The 19,918-nt window shown below is 56.7% G+C and overlaps 5 protein-coding genes across 5 annotated transcripts, besides 1 other annotated feature; all 5 read right to left on the bottom strand.

The window, feature by feature from the left end:
- Window positions 1–318: 318 nt before the first annotated feature.
- Window positions 319–2,325, bottom strand: LPMP_331180 (hypothetical protein; the record flags this gene model as incomplete). Its single annotated transcript, XM_010703908.1, has 1 exon — window positions 319–2,325. The coding sequence occupies one exon, from the start codon at window positions 2,323–2,325 to the stop codon at window positions 319–321; it is 2,007 nt and encodes a 668-aa protein (XP_010702210.1).
- Window positions 2,326–4,280: 1,955 nt separating this feature from the next.
- Window positions 4,281–4,663: a repeat region.
- Window positions 4,664–5,222: 559 nt separating this feature from the next.
- Window positions 5,223–6,155, bottom strand: LPMP_331170 (hypothetical protein; the record flags this gene model as incomplete). The annotated part of the gene is made up of 1 exon (XM_010703907.1): window positions 5,223–6,155. One exon carries the CDS (start codon window positions 6,153–6,155, stop codon window positions 5,223–5,225), a length of 933 nt encoding a protein of 310 aa, XP_010702209.1.
- Window positions 6,156–7,109: 954 nt separating this feature from the next.
- LPMP_331160 (hypothetical protein) lies at window positions 7,110–9,371 on the bottom strand (the record flags this gene model as incomplete). The annotated part of the gene is made up of 1 exon (XM_010703906.1): window positions 7,110–9,371. One exon carries the CDS (start codon window positions 9,369–9,371, stop codon window positions 7,110–7,112), a length of 2,262 nt encoding a protein of 753 aa, XP_010702208.1.
- Window positions 9,372–10,846: 1,475 nt separating this feature from the next.
- Window positions 10,847–13,633, bottom strand: LPMP_331150 (hypothetical protein; the record flags this gene model as incomplete). The annotated part of the gene is made up of 1 exon (XM_010703905.1): window positions 10,847–13,633. The coding sequence occupies one exon, from the start codon at window positions 13,631–13,633 to the stop codon at window positions 10,847–10,849; it is 2,787 nt and encodes a 928-aa protein (XP_010702207.1).
- Window positions 13,634–16,898: 3,265 nt separating this feature from the next.
- LPMP_331140 (guanylate kinase, putative) lies at window positions 16,899–17,510 on the bottom strand (the record flags this gene model as incomplete). The annotated part of the gene is made up of 1 exon (XM_010703904.1): window positions 16,899–17,510. One exon carries the CDS (start codon window positions 17,508–17,510, stop codon window positions 16,899–16,901), a length of 612 nt encoding a protein of 203 aa, XP_010702206.1.
- Window positions 17,511–19,918: the final 2,408 nt, after the last annotated feature.

The following is a 19,918-nucleotide window of genomic DNA, read 5'->3' as shown; positions in this document are numbered from 1 at the left end:
CCCTTTGTTCGCTCCCGTAGCCTCTCTTCATTTTGAGGTTTCTGTTCATACCATCCGTGGCCGTCTGCGTCTCATCGTATAGCCGTCCGGGGTATTTGGGCTTCGTACATGGGCCCAGATGCCTAACGATGGACTGGGGTAGCGGGGGTGGTGGGGGGAGGAGGGTAGAGAGATGGGGGGGCTACACAATGATGCTTGCCCTTCGCACGCCCCGTGTCAAGCCACAGACCACCCCTGTTTCCACTTCTTCTACACGCACCCACGCGTATGTGCGTTCGATGGAAGACCCCATTGAATGGTGAGCCTCTCCGATGCTAGCTAGTCGCTCTCGGAGTGGAGGCGATCTTGAGGAACAGCCACGTTGCTCACTACAGCTGCCGGCTCCAAAGGAGACAACCTTGAGCTGCTTCCCTCGCTGCCCGCCTCTCTAGCACCGACACCCAGCAGGTTAGGCGTATCGTACCCAGAAGCGTCCGGACCCGCGCGGATTCCTGTCGACTTCACCTCTGGTGTTCTGGTCAGAGCACTCGCGTTGTTGGCCAGGTTACCCGCGCTTGGGGTGGGTACGCACTGGTGTCTGTCCATCTCCTGCATCGTTGCCCGCACCTTCCGCGCCCGCTCACGACGGATACGGGCGGACTTGCGAGAGCGGCGCACAATGAACCCACAGCCGACAACGAGTATGCCGCCATAGAAGAGAAGTCCAACCGACATCAGAATCGCGTCCGTCGGCGCTGCGGAGGTGTCGTGACCGGAGTCGGCTTCCACAGGCAAGACGTCGAGACGGAGCGGCACGTTGTTGGCAATGACCATACCGCTGGCGGAGTGCTCGGCGTCGGTGTACACGGACACCTTGATGTAGTCGTCCACTCGGCTAATGAGGTCGATCGGGGCGTGATAGGTGAACCACAGTGATCGACACATACAGGCGGCATCGTACGTGACATAGGTCACATTGGAGACTGAGGATTGCCGTTGTGAGGTGGTGATGAGGTAGAAGGCAGTGTCGCCTGACACGCCGCTTGCCAGGTCGATAAAGCACAGTGTAGTGTTGCCCGCGGCGATGACGGACTTGCGGCAGCCGCGCAGCGTCACGGACTGCGCGTTGGGCAGCATAACCGTCCTGAAGGCGTATGGACTGCCCGCAACATCAGCTGCGTTCCCAGCCGTTGCAGCACTTTGACCAGTGGCTGTGTGGACTTCTTGCCCATTCATCGAGGAGAGTACACGGAACCTGGCCTCGTAGATGGCGTCATTCGACTTCAGTACCCAAGAGACGATGCCAGCGTACGGGTGCAGTGCGGAGCGGATGACAGAGAGACTAACGGTGTTCGTGACATCAACCCAGTACCGGGCAGCGGCGTCAGAGTCGTTGGTGGTGAGGCTACTCAGTGCATCCGCAGCACCAGCGACGGTCTCCACGGATTGCTCCACGCGCACGCGAAAGTGCGTGGCGTTAACGGCACTAGGGCCCTGCGTATCAGATTCCGTGATGGCGCATGTAATGCGCCCCATATCCGCGGTACATTGCAATCCCGTCGTTTTCGACAAGGGGACCTCGCTGGGGTATAAGAGAGGAATCTGAACTGTTTGCACCCCGCCACCACTGACGTTGGCGTCCTGGCTGCGCAGGTGCACCTTCAGCATAAGCATGGAGACAGGAGCGGGAGTCTTCGGCGACTCTGTGAAGCGAAGCACGAGCTCCTTCGCTCCGGACGTGAATGTAAAGCTGCCTAGCACGCTTGTCTCGCTGAACAGCACACCGGCGCTGTGTACAGTCGAGAGCGTGTTATTCTCACTGTAGAGGGCGACACGGCCGACGGTGGAGCACCGCAGTGCAAGACCTGCTGCTTGCGCACTGCAGGTGATAGGGCCGAGGGGCAGGGTGGGCCATGGGGGCACAGAGACTGTGGTGCCGCTTCTGCGTACTTCTCCCGTGTCAGAGTAGCCGCCGATGGCACTTGTGTCCTGCAAGTACACCCAGATCAGCACGTCGGTCCCTGTCGAGACGGACATGGTGAAGACAGCGGTCGTGATGTCGCTGCCACGCACCAACGCACTCTTCGTGATAGTCGCCGCAGCATTTGAGGTGCGTGTTAAGGCGATGAAATCTGAATGGTCAAAGTTTGCTGTGGCCACCTGGTATCCATCCTGCCCCTGGAGGACGCAGCTTATGACACCATGCGGTTCTGCCTCAGCAGGAAGGCAGTATAGTTGCAATTCTCGCGTACGCGCCGCTGCACTGTACAGTGTAAAGAAATGAAGCACTACAACGAGAAGCCCAGAAAGCAGCGGGGCTGCACGCCATGACCGGCAGTGCCTCATGATGAGATCGCCACTTTTGGTGGTTTAGCGGCAACAACGGGCAGGATCTCTCGGGAGAGTTCACACTGAGGATGCATATGCGCCCTCATGAAAGTTTAATCGACACGATCCACCGCACCGGCGGGCAACGGAGGAAAGAGGCAAGGTGGGGAAAATGCACCGGTGCCCACGCTTGCGCGGGAGCACGTGTGCGTGCAGGAGTGGCGGCAGAGCGAGGAGAGAGGGGTGAAGGGGGGAGAGGGGCGTGGGAGACGTCAGAAGAAAAAAAGAAAGGAAAGTGGCACAGAACGTTTGGAACGTGTTCCAGCTAATGATAATGCAGTCTGTCGTTGAGGGATGGACAACGTAGCACTGGTCGGGGGTGTAGATGGCAGTAGTGGTGGTGTTCTCCAAAGAAACAGAGAAGAAGCCGTGGGAAAAACAAGAAGAGAATGCGCCCCGGCACAGAGAGCGAGCTGAAAAGAAGAGAGAGGCGGTTAGTCACGATACGATCACTGAGGAGGCCGCAAGCGGTGGCTTGCGCTCATGTGTCTCGCTGCGCACGCTCGTGTGTGTCTGAGAGGTGGCGGGCGAAGACACGGATTGCGCAAAAAAGTCGGCGAAAAAAAGCACCAGGGGCTCTGGTGTTTGAACCTCACACACCTTTGCTTGTCTGCAGATGCAAATGTGTAATGCGCGCTCTTGTAAATGCGTATGAATTACTCGTGTTTAAGGGAAAAGTGGGTTGCGAGGGTGGTGGTTGCGTGGCGCACGAAGTTATGCGCGTAGATGAGAGAATAAGAGGCAGCACACACACACAGTGTAGTTCTAGAGAGTCAGCGAAGGAGTTCCAGGGTGTGGTGCAAGAAGTAGAAGAGGAAGACGTGGCCACAGCAGCGATGAGTCACCGTATGTGTGTGTGTGTGTGTGCGTCATTCACATAGGAGGTGGCGAAAGAACAACGAAGTAATGAGGAGGAGAGGCAGATAAAATGGAGTTGAGACAGACCAAGTCAAGGTGAAAGAGAAAGCGAGGCGATGGAAGGGACGCCTGTTGAGTGTAGTTTACACGGTTCATGAACACACAAATACACCCAGACTGTACAGGGAAGCACACTGCACCCCGTTGGAATCGCTCTCTACGCGGCGGAGAAACAACCGTCGTGGCAGGGAGGAAAGAAGTAAAGGGGCAATGGTTCGTTTCATGGTGGTATACGTCGGGCTGCCCAAGCTCTGCCCTGCCCCTGTACGTGCGGTGGCGGCCCTTGTGCGACGCCACACTTCCTCTTGGTTTCTTGTACAATTTGGCACCTCGTGTGTCTCCTTGGGAATGCTCGAGGGAGCAGTGGCGCGTTGTACACAGGGGAGCGCGGGAGGAGGGAGGCGGAGAGCCAAACAATGGAAAAAAAAAGATCGCTTCCTATGCAAGTGTCGCCACCCCTCGACCTTCATTTACCACAACATTCCTTGTCTGTGTCACGCTAACCACCTCTGCGCCTTCTCTCGCTTGGTCTCTGTCTGGGGAGCAAGGAGCGGGGGGTGGGGGGGGAGGGAGGGATCGGAGGGGACGGTCAGACGAGTGCGTGCTTGGAGAGGGGGAAGAGACTGACAAAATGCAAGCATGCAGTACAGACCATATTTCGGACCCGCTTTCACTTCTTCCGTACATGGGCATGAAGGCGAAAGATTCGTGGAGAGATGATCAGCGGTGAACAAGGGCGGCACAGAGCCGTTCGCAGAGAGCTCCCACGACGCACACAAACACCGCAACCCCCCCCTCCCCCACACACACACACATGCAATCAGGATGGTTCAAGCTAAGGCACAAGAGTAAAGAGCAGGAGACTGAATACCTTCAGAGGGACGCAACGGGGAGTCAGTAGCACAGAGGTCAATGGCACAGAGGCGAACACAGACGCATACAGAGAGAGATTCGCAGATCGAGAATGAAGAAATAAAGAAAGGCTTTTCCTTGCCCAACAAGCCCATTCTGCCATACAACACACGAGTTCAACTTTGGCTCTACTCCCGGCCTGTCACAGGCCCATCGCGTGGCGCGCAGTAACACTAGCCGCGTATCACCGCAATACGCCGCCTCAGTTATCGGCGCACGGCCTCTGCCTCACACTCTCGCTACCACCGCTTTGCGGGTCAGGCGAACACAGCCTTATCGAGGGCCTGGGCGCGGGTATCAGTAGCGATGAATCGCTCTGAGTTCCCTACGCTGTAGACACCTGACCTCGTCACCACCAGAAGCGGCTCGACTCTGGTAGGAATAGGCGCTGCTTGGCTACCCTACAGCGAGTTGGTGTAGTGCGCCCTGATAGTACGCTGGGGTGTTTCCCCGTCATCGCGGCAGCAGTGGGATGCGCGTTGCCCAAGAGTGAGTAAAGGGGCAAGGAAAAGGAAGCAGCAAAAAAACAAACAAAATCACACCGTAAACAAAGCCCACAAGTGGCCGCCAACAAACGAGTGGATGAGGCGAGAGAGGTGTGAGAGGTCGGAGAAGGAAGCGAAAGGGCAGAGGTAGAGAGGAGCCTGAGCTGCAGCTGGTGCGGTCTGCCAAGGAAGAAAAAAAAATGACGAAGCGCTTCGAAGAATTGGGGCGTTTAGGCCCTCCCCCCGTACCCCTACTCATATCCTTCCTTGTCCACGTTCTGTTTCCTCGATGCTGTTTTCCTGCCGCTTCCGTTTGTAGCGATGCGGCGGGCGAACGGATCGGGGGAAGCAAAACCAATACACATTCGGTGTGTGTGTGTGCTGTACGTTCGCCTCGAACGCCTGTGGAGTGCAGCGCACCGTGGTGGGCGTCCTCTTCTCGACCCCTTGCGCGTGGTGAGTGGAGGAGGTGTGCTTCTGGATCTTTGAGCGCCCCAGAGAGAGAGAGAGAGAAGAAGAGAGAAGGGGCGGGGGAATCCACTACTTGTCTCCATCGCGCAGTGCCTTGAGGCGTGCCACTAGTGCCTGATACTCTTCGTCCTCTTTCTCCGTGTGCTTGGCATCCATCTCAATCGCCTCCGCCGCTGTTGCCATCGTGCGGCGCACCTGAGCATCATCGGAGGCGTCGCAACCGCCTTCCGGTTCCTCTCCAGCACCGCTGCACGAGTTCCCGTGGTAGGGACTGAGGTACTGCAGCTGCACTCCAGGTCCACCCAGGAAGTCGTACGGCAACTTTGCATTCTTGGTGAAGCCCACAGAGGAGATGTCAGAGCTGTCGTAAATTATTTGTGGTCCGGACGTGGTGTTTACCACGGTCCCTCCAGGAGCACGCCGCATGTTGTTACTTCTCGGCGCCGAAGCGGGCGTGGCATTTGCTGAGCTGGAAGTTGCTGGCCTACTCGTGTTCCCAGTGGTAGACCCGGGAGGGGCATTGGCACCGTACAGGGCGCGCTCTGCATAGGCCACGCGCTCGCGGTGTTCTTTGTTGCGCTGCCGGCGCTTCATCTCCTCCATCGCATCGTTTGCAGACTCGCATTGCACCTTTGCCAAATTCAGCTGATCACGCAGCGCTACTATCATTTCCCGCTGCGATTCGCACTTCTCTTTCAGCGGCAGCAGCTGCTTGCGCTCCTCTAGCAGGCGCGCGCAGTCACTGTTGCGTATCTTCAGCTGACGCTCTAGTGCTCGCACGCGTTGAATAAGGAAGTCCTTTGACTGTCCCTCCAGGTTGTCCGCCTCAGGCGGTGGAGAGGCGGGTGTCGCGGCGGGCGTTGGGCTGCTAACCGTCCGCAGCACTGGGGAGGCAGACCCAAGCGTCACCGTGCTGTGATCTTGACTAAGGTTGGAGTTCGAGGTCCTCGCCGAGGCGAACGAGTTTCCGCTGGGTCCTCCACTTTCCATCCCTCTGCTCATTCGGGTGCGAGGGGAGGCTGAGAGAGGAAAACGCGCGTCGCCACAGGCGACTGCTGGTCAAGAAAGGTAAATATAAATGAAAACAAAAAACAGGGCAGGTTGTGCAGCAGCTGTATGAGAGAGCACATGCGAGGTGGTGTGATATCGCCAACGCGCGCTCCTTCCTTAACTCTCCAGGAAGAGAAACAGAGACAACAAACGAGTTGCCCGTTAAAAGGGAGGGGGAGGGAGGCGGGATAAGCACCGCCCACGAGCTCAAGTTGGGTGAGAGTACGGGAGAAGGGAAAGAGGTGGTTACGCGTATGTGTTTGCACATAGACGCCAGGTGAAGTGGCGGAGAAGGAGGGTGGGGAGAGGAGGAGTATGTGCGCATAGAGGAAAGAGGAGTGACACGTGGGATTAGACGCGAGAAAGGAAAGTGAGGGGTAGGGGCCCGTTCCTAACTCGCTTTTTCGTTTCATTTCGTAGGTGTGATCTGCTTCGCTCTCTTCGATAGATTCACATAGCGGCCCACCGAGCACAGCCGCAGGCGAGTGCAACAGCGGTGGCACCTCGATGAGCCCCATACATAGGCGTTACGAAGTCCTTCGTTCGTGTGTCGTGGCCTCGTTGAGGCTGGGGAGGGGGAGGGGGAGAAACATTTTAGCGACCAGAAAATGCGAAAAAAAAAAGAAAGAGGCACCACCACGTTAAACACACGGGAGTTGCATGGGTGTTGAGGACATCTTCCGTAACGTGTAAGCGTGTATGCGTGTCGCCACGTGTGTGTGTGTGTGTGTGTGTGTGTGTGCTTTACCGCACGCACAGTGGTCATTTTCACCTCTCTAATGTGTCTGTGTCTGTGTGCAGAGGGGGGAGGCGCGATTGACACGAGGAAAAGGTGTGGCCCACCCGTATCCATTCCCCAGCTCCACACCTTAGTAGCCTTGCAATGCGCGCTGCTTTTCTTTTCTTCTAATCAGAGCCGAAGGAAGAAAATTGGCGCGATGCGTGAGCTAACGTCTGGTCATCCTCGGAGGGAGTTCCAAGGTGGCGGGTCGCGGACGACGTTGGGATACCGCAGAGGTGCGCTGGCGGTGTCCCTGAAGGCGCAACAGAGAGGCGCGCGGACGCTGCCACAGTCTGTGGAGTCCGACCATCGCCTTCTCCCCATTCCTCTGCCTTCGCCTCTTCTTCTTCCTCTGTGTCAGCCCAATCATGGTCTGCCTCTTCGCAGCACTGACCTCTCGCTGAGAGTTGGCGAAGCGGCGAGGTTGCTTCGACAACTTGCGACGCCTCTGCATCGCCAGTGTCGCTGGGTGGGAGGCGGCTGAGCAAGGGGTATGGGCAAGGGTTGATTCTCAGCCGCGCGTCCAGCAACACCTCAGGCCGTGTTGCCTGGAAGTGATCCTTGAGCAAGCGTAGCTGCTCCTTTTGGGACTCGATGGTTTTGCTCTGCTGCACGAGGAGGAGCTGCTCCACATCCATCTGCCGCTTCTGAGTGGCAAATTGCCGCCTATGGCTCTGCACAAGCTCTTCTTGATTTCGAATCTGCCGCGTCTGCATGGCAATCTGCGCCCGCTGTGCCTCGATGATCTGCTGCATTGTCTTGACCTTCTCGTCGTACGTGTGCATGCGATCCTTGTTGCTCATCAAAAGTGCCATCTGCACATCGTTTTGCTCCTTGTGCCGGCGCAGCAGACTACTGTAAAGCTCCGTCTGGGTGCGCAAACCGAGCAGGCGGCTATACAGGCTCTGCAGCTCCTCAGCTTCGGGAAATAACTCGCGAAAGGTGTGCAGATGACGCGACTTGCTGTAACGTTCGTGAAAGACGCTCAGGGTCCATTGGCGCTGAACAATGCGCTTCAGTTCGAGTCCGATGAACCGATCAGGGGCTGCCTCCTGGTCGTTGTTGTCATCCTCGTCCGCGCTGCCTCGTCGCTCGTCCTCCACCTCATTACCGCATCCCCCCTGGCACTCTTCAGCGCCACTGCGCTGCCGGTGTAGCTGCGCTTCCTGCCACGTGTGCCACGTACTGGCCGACGCTGCCGCTTGTGCGTCTTTTTCATTTCGTGTCTTCTTTGCATGCGGCAGCTGCGTCGCTTCCGTCAGCGGAGCGATGGCTGGGTCGGTGTCACTACGGTCGGCAGTGCTGGCGTCTGGTGAGGCTGCAGTGTCGTCAGTGCTGCCTGTCTCATCTGCCTCCGACGTGGCTGGCCGCTTCACTCCCTGCGTCTGCAGTGTAGCTTCAAGCGGCGCCGCTACTTCACGTGACGAGCGTTGCTGCTGTTCCTTTGCGTCGGAGATGCAGAACACAAAGCCCAACGGTTGGTGGCAGTCTGGGCATTGCACCCGGCTCACACATTTATAGTCCTGGAACCATGGCGCGCGTGAAGACAGCGTGGAGCGGCTCACGTCGATGAATGCTTCACGGAGGCGAAAATTGCCAGGTGAGGTCCAACTTGTCTCGGCGGCGGCGGCGGTGGCAGCTTTCATGACGTCTGCCTGAATGCTGGCAAAGCTTGCGTCTCGGATGACTGCTGGCGCGGTCATGGAGGTCGACCTCACTACCTCTCCCTCTCCGCGGTGGGTGGCTGCTTCTGCTCCTTCATCAGCGCGTTGGTCTTCCGGGCTGACTACTGTGGTGGCCACTGCACTACGGTCTTTCGTGCACTCCTGCACTCCACCGTCGAGCACGCTGTCCGTGACGCACACAAGGTCGATACGGCTCTCTGCCGTGTCCCCATAGCGACGCACGATGGGTGCGCTGCTCGCAGCTGTGGTGACGGTGGCCACAGGGACGGCATCCACATCCCTGCTCGTGCTAGCAGGAGGGGAAGGCGTGCTCTCGCTTGACGAAGCCGTGCCGCCTGTGACCGCTTCCATCGAAGGTGCTGTGGCCGTTGTGGGCAACGCCGCAACGCCGCGCTCGTGCAGTCGGGCATTCATGTTCTGACGCTGCTGGATCCAGTGTTTGCGAGATTGTACAATGGACTCAAGGGCCACCACCAGCGCGGCAGGCGGCATCGGAAACTTCATGAGAGACTCGGACACCACGGCCGAAGTGTGTACTACCTCAGCCGCGCTGTAGCATGGGACTTGCACATCCTCGAGGTCGAGGAGCCCATCCAGGTTATAGTGAAAAGCGTATTCGCTCAGCCCCTGAGGGACCTTACGAAGCAGCAGCTTGCTGCAGTCGCAGATAGGGTATTCACAGCGCGAGCAGGCGAAGCACATGATGTGCGCTGCGTCCGTAGAGTCCTTCGACTCCTTTTCGGAGGGCGCACGAGGACACGAAGACATGCTTCTACAAGAGCTATGCTGATGTGCTAGGCACCCAAAGCACTGTGCAGGAAAAACTACGGTCGCTCGTTACCTCGATAAGGCACACACACACACGAAAACAAACAAACACCGCGCAAGAACACGAAGGCGGCAGAAAGTGCTGTACAAGAGTGAAGCCAACAGCAGCACTACCGAGAGAGAGGGAGAGAGAGAGAGAGAGGTAGAGCGTGCGAAAAAGCGCCTCTCTCTTGCAGTTTCCACTCTTCAATCTCCGCCTGTTGCCTCTTGGCCAGTCGGCCCCTTCCCCTTCTACGTCCCGTTCAGCGATCCCTTTCGTTGAAAAGGCGGTGTTGAGCAACCCCCCCCTTTCCTCTAAAGCCCGAAGCTGGAAAGGAAGAGACGTGAGAGGGAGAGAGAGGGGGAACGATGATGGAATGAACGAAAAGCGAAAGGGGAAGATAAGGAGAGAGAGGGGGGGGGACCAGCAGGCAAAGGTGTAGACGAGGAGAGATGAAAACAGAAACGTAGGGGAAATTGTGCCAGCGGCCCGTGGCACGTGTGCGCGCATGTGCAACCACAACACTGCGGAGTGAAGGTGAAGGGTAGCCGCGGAGGAGAGCGAGCAGGAGGGGTATGCTGCAGCGATCCACTAAAGATCAGCAACCAAGGAGAAAAACAACACTGGCAACAACAACAACGCACGCAGAGAGGGAGAGAGCGGAGAAAAGTCCGGGGAAAACAGAGGCAGGAACCGCAATGAGAAGGGAGGCCATATATTACGTACCCTTTTGTGTGTGAGAGTTGACGGGGGGGGGGTGGATGGGGAAGTGGACGAGAACGAAGTTGGTGAAGAGTAATGGGAATCACCGAAGTACAAAGCGATGTGAGGGGAGCATCGTTGTACGCCCAATCCAAGAGAGAGAGAGAGGGGGGAGAAGCAGTGGAGCGAGAGGAGAATGAGGGCGTCGCGCAGACGGGCCAGTGTGAAGGAATAAAACGGGAGCGTGCAGGTGAGCAGACGCCTCGACAACACGACGTGGCCCACAGACGCACACGGAACTATACGGTAGGGGGTATCATTGGGTGCACAAGCACGCAATCAAGCGAAAAACAACAAGTCCGCATGAAACGTTGGTGCGGAGCTCATGCAATTATCTTCCCTCCACCGTGGGCGGTTGTACGGCGGCGGTGACAACTGGGTGCCTCTGACAGCGCGTTGAATCACTGTCAGAGACACGTGTGCGCACAAGGGAGGCAATTTAGTGTTTCGTTTTCTGCCTGCTTGCGTCCGTCTTTTCCTTTTTTTTTTCGCCTTCCTGCTCGCTCTTCAGATGTGCTGTTGGCGAGTGATTAGGTGTATAGCGGACACAACCACCGCAGTAGATCATAACGTTACACACTTCGTGCGGGCGCGTGGTTCCGTTGACTCACGGGGAGATCTCGGCATCGTCTGGGTCGTCGCAGGTAGTGGTTCGGCCGCGCACCTCGTCGTAGCGCATCGTGCACTCCCAAAACTTGACTTTGGCCGGCACGCGCTTCGGTACGATGCGCCACTTGCAGCACAGATCGCACTGCACCCAATGCACCACCTCCCACTTGCCGCCATTTGCAGCCTTTACTTCCGCATCTTCGTCCTTGGAACCTTGGCTGTGCCTCCGCTTCGCTGAGCCGCTTCCGTGTGGCCGTCCGCGCGGTCGTCCACGTGGCGGCGGTGTCAGTGAGCCTGCCAGCTCTGCTACTGCCTCACTCTTTCCTGCAGGAACCACACTACTCGCTGCTGTCTGTTCCTCCTTCCCTGGAACTTTCTCGCAACGCTGCCGGCGGCGGCGAGGGGACGGCATGTTGGCATCTCCAGTGACAACCGTCGCCTCTGTAGTTACCTGGGGCCCAGAAACCACCGACTTTGACGGCACTTCAGCCCACTGGCGAGGTGGTCGCCCGCGCTTTCGAGGTGCAGCAGGGGCGGTATGCTGCTGTGGCTGCTGAGCAGTCTCATTTTCGAGACCTTGCTGGTATTCCAAAGTCCGCGGTACTGTTTCATAGGGTAGCTGCCGCCTTGATCGAGCTGGTGTCCGCTCCACCACCGGCCGAGGCAGGGTAACTTCGCTGCCGCTGACAGCTTCCACTTTTATAGGTTCCTTCTTGGCTGCTGGCGGTGCCTCTTCCGGGGTAAAAAGCTGCGCTAACTTGGATGGCGGTTTTCTCGTCTGTGTGCGGGTGGGGTGCGGTGGTAAACGCTCCGCAGGTTCGGTGCTCGCAGTGGCCCCTTCCTCCAGCTTCACCTTCTCGTGCGCCGTCTCTGCCTCGCTCGTCGTGGCAATCACCGCCGCGGCCTTCCCTTTTGCGGTGCCGCTGCTGCCTCCGGTAATGGAGGTGCGCTGGTGATCACTGAGGAGGGAGTCTAGCATCACCGCCTCACGCTTTGCCTGAATCTGCGCTGGAGTGAGCTGTAGCTGCCGCACAAAGGCGCTGATGCTCCGCGCCTTTATGGTGCGGGCAAGCTCGCGCAAGATGGGGAGTGAGCGGTAGAGGAAGAGCTCCCTCTCTGCCAGTTCGGGATCAGCGTCATTTAGTTCCGATGCTGAGGCCTTGCGACGCGGCTTCGTCGAGCCCGGAGTGGAAGCGGCAGCGGCGCCAGAGGCGCGATGTCTCTGGTAAGTAGTGCGACTGGGGGTCCCCTTCCTCATCGACTCCCGTACGCTGGACTGAATTGTCCGCAGTAGCGGCTCAGAAAGCAAAACGCGCGCCACATCAGCCCTGCTCAATCGCTCTGCCGACTCCTGGGGATCCTTGACGCTGGTCTGTCGCCGACAGAGCGAGGACAGCTGTGACCTGAGAGGGTATGGGAGGAAGGGGGATGAGAGGGCGGCGTAGATTAGCTCTGCCTCGCAGAGCTTCATGTTGGATTGCATAAGCCCTTCCATCTCCGACACACTACACGCATGGTCAAGGCTAGACGCTGAGTTGCAATGCGGAGCGTTGCCGCCGCGGGCGGCGCGGCAGGATGAGGATGTTGTCACCGCCATCGCACACACGAAGGGGGCGCCGCCAGGGAAGGGCTGTGCGACACGACGGAGCTTGCCACATGCGTCGCACACCGCCCAGCAGTAGGCGGAAAGCACGTTCTTCTGGCTGTCCTCCTCCGCGCTGGAATGACGGCGGTGCGGCACCTCGGCATCTGCGTAGTCGTTGGCCGTGGCTTTCACAGGGAAGCTTTCACTGGTGCTGCCTGTGTTGCGCAGCAGGTGCAGAGCTGCCGCCCTCACCCACGACGCCTGCATCCGAGAGAGTGCTATGTCGCCTTCTGCGGCGCTGCCGGGCAATGATAGGGCTGGCAGACTATCCTGATTTTCCAGGTTGTGTTCAGTGCGGCCCGCCCGTTGGCCAGCGCCGCGTCCCCAGCGCCGGCTCCTCCCCAAATGGAGCTCCTGCGCGAGGGCTTCATTCAGCGCTGACCTTCTCTGCCGCAGTACTTCGACGAAAGTGGCAACTGGGGAGCTTAGGAAGGAGGAGGATGAGGACGCTTCAGAGGAGAGGGCTATGCTCTCTTCGCACACAGAAGGCATGGGAAGGGCGCGGTAGATGCTCTGCAGCCAGTCCTGCCGAAGGTCGGCAAGTGCGTCCGCATCCCAGGCGCACTGCCACCCGGCACAGATAAACGTATCAGGATTTGGAATGTAGAGAGGCGTGTGCCGTTGGCGTCCCTGATGCGCACTCTCAGAGGCCCCCGTCGTCGAGTCCGCCGTTCCCTCCCCTGGCTGGCGCCGGTTGCGTCGCAGCTGCTTCAGAAGAGATTCGAAGAAACTCTGCGGTGAGGTCGTCGTCGCTGCCCCGTCGACGTCACCATGCGTCCCACCGTCTTGGTCGGCGTCGCCGCTCGCGAGGTGGCTCTGCTTTTCCTGGAGTCGCCTTGACCGCCATTGCGGGACGGCGGTATCGCTCGCGAGTTCCTCACGCCGGCGTAAGAGGTCCTGATGCGTGTGACGCAGCGGACCGCCATAGTCGGTGCGCTTGCTTATCGGATCCAATCCCTCTACACTGCTCGACACAACAGCATTCGCTACTTCGTTCGGAATCTCACGTAAGACAGGTACCGCAACCCACTGATGGCAGCGCGTGCATTCCAGAAAAACACTCTCCGTCACGGAGGGGTAGCGGCGACGCAGAGCGTAGAGTGCGTCTGGTAGCCTTATGTACCGCGGTTCCGTCCGCATCTCATGTGACGCTGACGGCCTCGATGTCCCAGCAGCGTTTCCAGCAACGGCTGGTGTAGGTGGACTCGACGGTGAGGCTGCAGAAGACCTATCTGCACTCGGCGACACACTTTTCATCGCGACGACGTCCACATTACCTGGCCCGAGAGGAAGAGAAAAGCAATGAAAAGTAACCTGGATACAATGATGTACGAGGGTGTCTTTCCCAGTCAAGCATGCGCAAACAAAGTACAGGAGACTCGATCTCACCTTCTGGTTCCCCAACAACTTCCCTCTGGTTTAGCCAGAATGTGCAGCTGATGACTACGCTTCTGCGTCAAAGGGGCTGCGGCAGTGCTCTATTGAAGAAAAAAGCCCTTCCCCTCCCTCCCTCCTCAAACACGAGGCGACTCGCTCGTTCGAACACAGAGCTTCTAATGAGTGTATTGCGGCACTGAGGCGTGGCAATCTCCCTTTCGCATGCGCGAAGAGGCTGCGGTGATAGCTGTTGAAGGGGCAGAAGTCGTTTGCGGCGGCAGTCTGATAGGCAATGTGAGAAAACACGACAGTAAAAAAGCAGCCGAGGACGCCTGTGCTTTCTTTCGGCATCTGTGCTCTGGAGAGTGAAGCGGCACGGCGGTATTTGTGCAATGGGATTGAGGTGGAGATGGGGAGAGATGCGCAGGGAAAGGAGGTGGGCACAAATTCAAGGAAGCGGCAACGCCACGGTGCGAATAGAAAAATGCAAGTGGGGCGAGGGATAAGCAGAAAATTGTCCGACTGAAAAAGGGGCGGCCCACTGGATGCGCTCTTACTCCCCTTCCACATCGAGAGACCTGCACTTCACACGCACCGCTAGTGCCGCAGAGGAGCTCCGTTCAAGGGTGAGTTTGATCGAGCTGAAAAGCTGCCTTGGGTTTCCATCCTTGGCGTGGTGTTTGCCATCCTTCGACACAACACAATGTAGAGTACATTTTCTTTCCCTTCCCTCGACCTCTCCCCACCCGGGGGCTGCGCATCGCAGCTGCCACACACCCCCATTCAATGCATGTGCACCGACGCATGCGTGTACACTGAGCTCGCGGCATTGACTGATCCACCGGCAGCAGAACGATACAGGTGAGCGAAGAAACAGACAAACACACGAAAAAAAAAAACGGCGGGGAGAACCCTCAGAGAACACAACCGAAGAAGCAGACGAGGGCGCTAAGCGCGTGCGAGGACGAAGGAGCGGGGAAAGGATAGAGAGAGAGAGGGAGGAGCGATGCGAGTAAAACAAGGGGATTTCACTAGACTGGTGAGGATGAGATGGAGTATCCTGGCGAATACCCCAAACGCAACTGCTTCGTCCTCTTCCTTGGTGCCTACTCTGGGCTTCACTGCCCCTTCCCTGCATGAGCCTCTTCTTTTCTGCGTTCTTTTTCATCTCTGCAGTCGGCTTGCCTGTCTCTCACTACTACGCAACAAAATACCTAGAGAGAGAGAACAGAGGCGCTGCCACTCAAGCAACGACATTCGCTGACAGAAATACGGGGAAGTAGCTGCGCGGTCGAGAAGTTTGCGTGCTGGCACAGTTTACTGACATATGCGCTCAGCGAGTACGGAGCGTGTGTGAAGATACGCAGACTTCTCCAGTTTCCCTTTTTATCAATGAGTTCCTCCTATACACATCGGCCCACTTCTCTTGTCTTCTCTCCTCCCTTCCCCACCAAAGGAGAAGAGCACACGCCAACGCATACACCCATACCCATATGCCATCCACGTATATCCACGCGTGTGTCTGTGTATCTGCGTGGGTGGCATAGGCAGAGGACGGGGGCGGAGAGGAGGATGACAGCGAGGACTGAGGCATGGTTGCTGCAATGCTCTTCAATGAATGGTGTACACAAGCATTTTTTGGCCGACACCTCTCCAGACACGCATGGCCAAGATCAACAAGGGAAGGAAAAGAGGGACGTGTGTTTGTGTGAGTTTCGGTGGCTTGTATTCTCACTTGCCAAGGAGGAGATTAGGGGGAGGGGGAGACGGGTGAAAACAGAGGGAGCGGAGGGACGCAGAGAGAGAGAGAGAGAGGGTGCGCTTTTCATTTCTTCGGTGAGCAGCATTGTTCAAGGCTTTCATGCGCTATGCCCTCGCGAGAAAAAGAAGAAAAAAAAAATCGTGTATTTTTCTCAGATACACACAATGCAAGAGGAGGAGGAGGAGGAGGCAATGACAATGGCAACGACCAGCCAGCCAATATGGCCTGCGTGCGGGGTGAAGTCACGGAGTGGAACCAATCATGCCTCCCCCCTTCTCATCCATCGCCCTCCACCCAATTCAAAACGTGACGCTGTACAACTCTATTAACTGTTGCGCCGCTTTGAAGTGACTTTCACGTGTTGCTTTAGAAAGGCACGTTATTCAGGGTGCCGCGCTGGTGAGATGGAGAGCTGCGTGCCACTCAAAGTGACAGGGAGGGGAAAACGAGGAGGACGTGATTGATGACACTTATACACACTCATAACGACATCCAGCAAGACGTATGTTTTCGCGAACAGAGCAGCAGAGAACAAGAAAACACAGAAAAGGACTTTTGGGGGCGGGGGAGGGGGAAGTGTGACCGAACCTCAAACGAGTGCAACAGAGAAGCGCCACCGCCTTCCCCCTTCCTTCCTCTCTTTCCCCTTAAAGGGAAAAGCGGTAGCCCAAGATACAGTGGAACTTGAGTGAAACGAAAAAAAAAACAAAAAATAGTGGCTTCACCATCGCCACACCGACAATGTGCAACCCAAGCCGTTCCCCCTCTTTGCCCCCACACAGTCGCCCTGCCTCCATCGATAACAAAAGTGATCAGAAATGGGCGTGTATGGGTACCAATCGCCGGAAAGGGCGGCCGGGGTATTCGACTCCGTATGGTAGTCGACGGCGCCAACGCGTCTTCTTGTGTGTCTTCCTTTCCATTGGATCGTCCTGTAGGAAACGATGCACTTCCCCGCCTCGCGCATTCGCGACTCTTGAATTTTCCTGCACCACCAGCGCTTCTTGTGGTCTCGTGAGGGGACGGGATTCAGCCTTCTTCTTTCAGCCCCACCGACGCTGTGATACCCCCCAAACGAGCACAGACGTAACGTCTTTCTCGAATGTTCGTGTAGCGTACTTCTTCACTGGTCACTTCATTTTTTTTTTTGGTTTCGTCTCCTGCCCTTTTGCACTGCTTGTCTTTCCGTTGTCTCCACCGTTACACTACCACCTTTTAAGAGACGCTGACGCACACCACCTGGCTGCTTGGGAAGTTACTCCACCTCTAGGCAGTCAGTTTCTCCATGTTGTGCTTCCTCAGCTGGTCATTGATGGCGGCCAAGAGACCAGCGTACGCCGCCTCCAGCTCATCATTCACCAGCAGCACAGAGAAGAAGTCGGGATTCTCCTCGAGAAACTTGTACTCTGACTCGGCCGTCTCAAGACGCCGCTGCAGCATCGCCTCATTATCGGCGCCACGCTTCATGATGCGCTTGCGCAGCTCTTCCTTTGGAGCCGTTATGAAGAAGTACACGGCGTTCAGCGCCTTGTCGGTGCGGTCGAACAGTTTCTGTGCCCCCTTCACATCTATCTCGATGATGCACACCTTCCCCTCCTGCTGTACGGCGTGCACGGCGGCGACGCTCGTGCCGTAGAGGTTACCGTGCACGTCGCACAGTTCGAGGAACTCGTTGTTGTCGCGCATCTTGAGGATGCTCTCACAGTCTATGAAGTGATACTCACGGCCATCTACCTCTCCCTGGCGTGGTTTACGAGTTGTGTGCGACACCGAGTAGGCGAAGCGGTTGGGGTACTCACGGATAAGGCGGCCCAGTAGGGTTCCCTTGCCTACACCAGATGGGCCGCACACCACCAACGCGTTCAGAGGCCTGTTCATCGTCTAGAGTCGCCAACGAAAGGCTCTGCTGGGGCAAGCGATTATGCAAAGCAGGAGATGTGCAAGTGAAAAAAAGAGGATGAGAAAAAGGAGCACAACCACAGGGAGGCCAGAGGCGGAGGCCGTAAAAGCTCGCGCGTGCGACAAGCGGCACGTGTTGGGGGCCGAACAACAACAACAAAGGAGGACAAACGGCTCCCTCCTCACACAAACCTGAAAATGAGAATCAAAAAATGAGAGTGCGCAATAAGGAGACACCAGCCGCAGCAGCGAGGTTGAAGACCCCAGCCCCTTCCCCCCACTACCACCACACGAGGTGAAAGTAAATATTGTATGTTTCCGTCTGCGCCAGTGCGTCTGACTGTAGCGTGGGAGAAAGGAGGGGAGGGCAGGTGGGATCCGAACGAGACGAAAGTGGGGCAACGATAACCGCAGAAACGGTGGTGGCGCAGCAACGGTAGCGCAATCCGTGGCTTTCGCTTCAGCGCTTCACGTTGTTCTCCTCCTGCCTCGTTTGCCGGTTTTCGTTTTTGCTCGGCTATTCGATAGGCAAACGCCCCCCTCTCTCTCTCTATCCCCCCAAAAAAGAAACACAAAATGATAGTTGAGGAGGCGGGCCAACGGGGGAGGGGGGAGGTAGACAGGCGCAGCTTTGCTGAGTAAAACAGAGAGGAGCGGAAGTGTGTGGGGTGAGAGTGAGGAGAAGGGAGAAGAAGAGCAAGCGAAAAGAAACGACTCTCAGACGAAGAAAGGGAAGGAGGGTGAGGAAGCTCAGAAGTAAGCACTAAAATTACACGGCAAAGTTAGAAAGGTGGAGCAGCACCCACTAGAGCAAGAGGGGAGACAACAAGAGACCACGAGACAATCAAGAGAGAGGACGGATTAAGCTCTCCGGTTCGTTCAAATGCGTCAGCAACGTAATGAGAAGAAAGGCTGAGAGGACAAAAAAATGACACTGATGGAGTTGTACCAACAACAACAAAAGAAACAGCCACGACAACCGAGGCCCAAAGGAGTCGCAAACGACAGGGAGCGAGGAAGCAAACGCGGCCCAAGACGAGGAAAAGAAAGAAGCGCTAAGAATGGAGCAATTCTATGAAAGGTGAGCGCGGGGAGAGAGAAATAGGGAGGGCGCAGGCACACCCTGTAGATGACTCCAATGAGATCAATGAAGGATTTCCTTTTTTTTCCTTTGCTGTTTGACTGTTGCGTTTTCTTTTGTATTTGTTGTTGTTGTTTGCTTCTCACGCCTTTTTGTTTGTGCATGTAAAGTGCAGCTGGCTGAGGTGCTTTTTTATGACTGCCTGCTTTCCTGGAGTGGCTGGGCGTGTTCTCTCTCTCTCGCTGGGTGGGCGTGTGTGTTTGTTTGTCTGTGCTTAAGAAGGGAGTGACGTGTGCCCTGTTTGCACTTCTTCTCACCGCTGGTGTTGGCGCAGATGACCAAAAGAGCCGGCGGGACACGCACACACACACACACACACACACACACGGGCACACGATGTTAGGACAGAGGGGAGAGAGGGAGGGGGGGGGGGGGGGCTAGCAAGCGAAAAAAAAAATGATGAAATTCGAATGAATGCACACTACGAGAAGAGAGAGAATCACAATAACAGAAAAAAGAGGGGGGGTTGGTTGGTTGGTTGGTTGGTTGGTGCTGGGCCAAACAAGCACACCACAACAGTACGTGCAGAGGGGGGCGCACACACAAGGGGAAGAGTCACGGCTAGTATATAGAGAGAGAAAGAGGGTAGCGTAACATGCAGCAAACTATTTTGACATCACATATGTGTGAGTATATGTGTATATATGTGTGCGTGGATGAGGGTGATGTGATGCCAGCAGGGGAGGGCAGGGGACAGGTCAGGAATAAGTATGGGAGTGGGTGGGTGGGTGGTGGGGGAAGGAAGGGAAGTGGAAGAGAGTGAGTTTACGTGCGTGATGGCAAAGATCAGAGGGTGAGGAGTTGTTTCAAACGACAACAAAAACCAAAACGGGACAACGAGCAGACAACGCCATGAAGGTCTACCCATTTCACAGCGCCATTCCACACAAACAGCAGGAACTGCTGTTTGTGTCCTGTCTCGTGGCGCTGCTATCTTCCTATTTCTAACGTACAAGCATATGTTTTCGCTCTCACCTACATCATGCCACACCACTTTTCATGTGCATGACGGCCGACGCACGTGTATCAATAGGAGGCGTAGAGCGCACGCGAGGAAAAATGACCTCGCCCGCTCTGTCTTTGATGATCTGTTTTTCTTAGGATGCGCTCGTAAGCAGGCAGCCGTCCCACGGGACGGAATAACGGGCGAGAAATGAAAAGGAGAGATGGCAAAAAGGGACGACTGGTCGACGTCGCTGTGGTACACACACACACACACACAAACAAGCCTTTAGCCAGGTGAACC

The sequence above is a fragment of the Leishmania panamensis genome (assembly GCF_000755165.1).
Source record: "Leishmania panamensis strain MHOM/PA/94/PSC-1 chromosome 33 sequence".
Taxonomy (NCBI): Eukaryota; Euglenozoa; class Kinetoplastea; order Trypanosomatida; family Trypanosomatidae; genus Leishmania; species Leishmania panamensis.
Note: the sequence above shows the minus strand (reverse complement) of the source record. Positions and strands in the feature narration are given on the sequence as shown.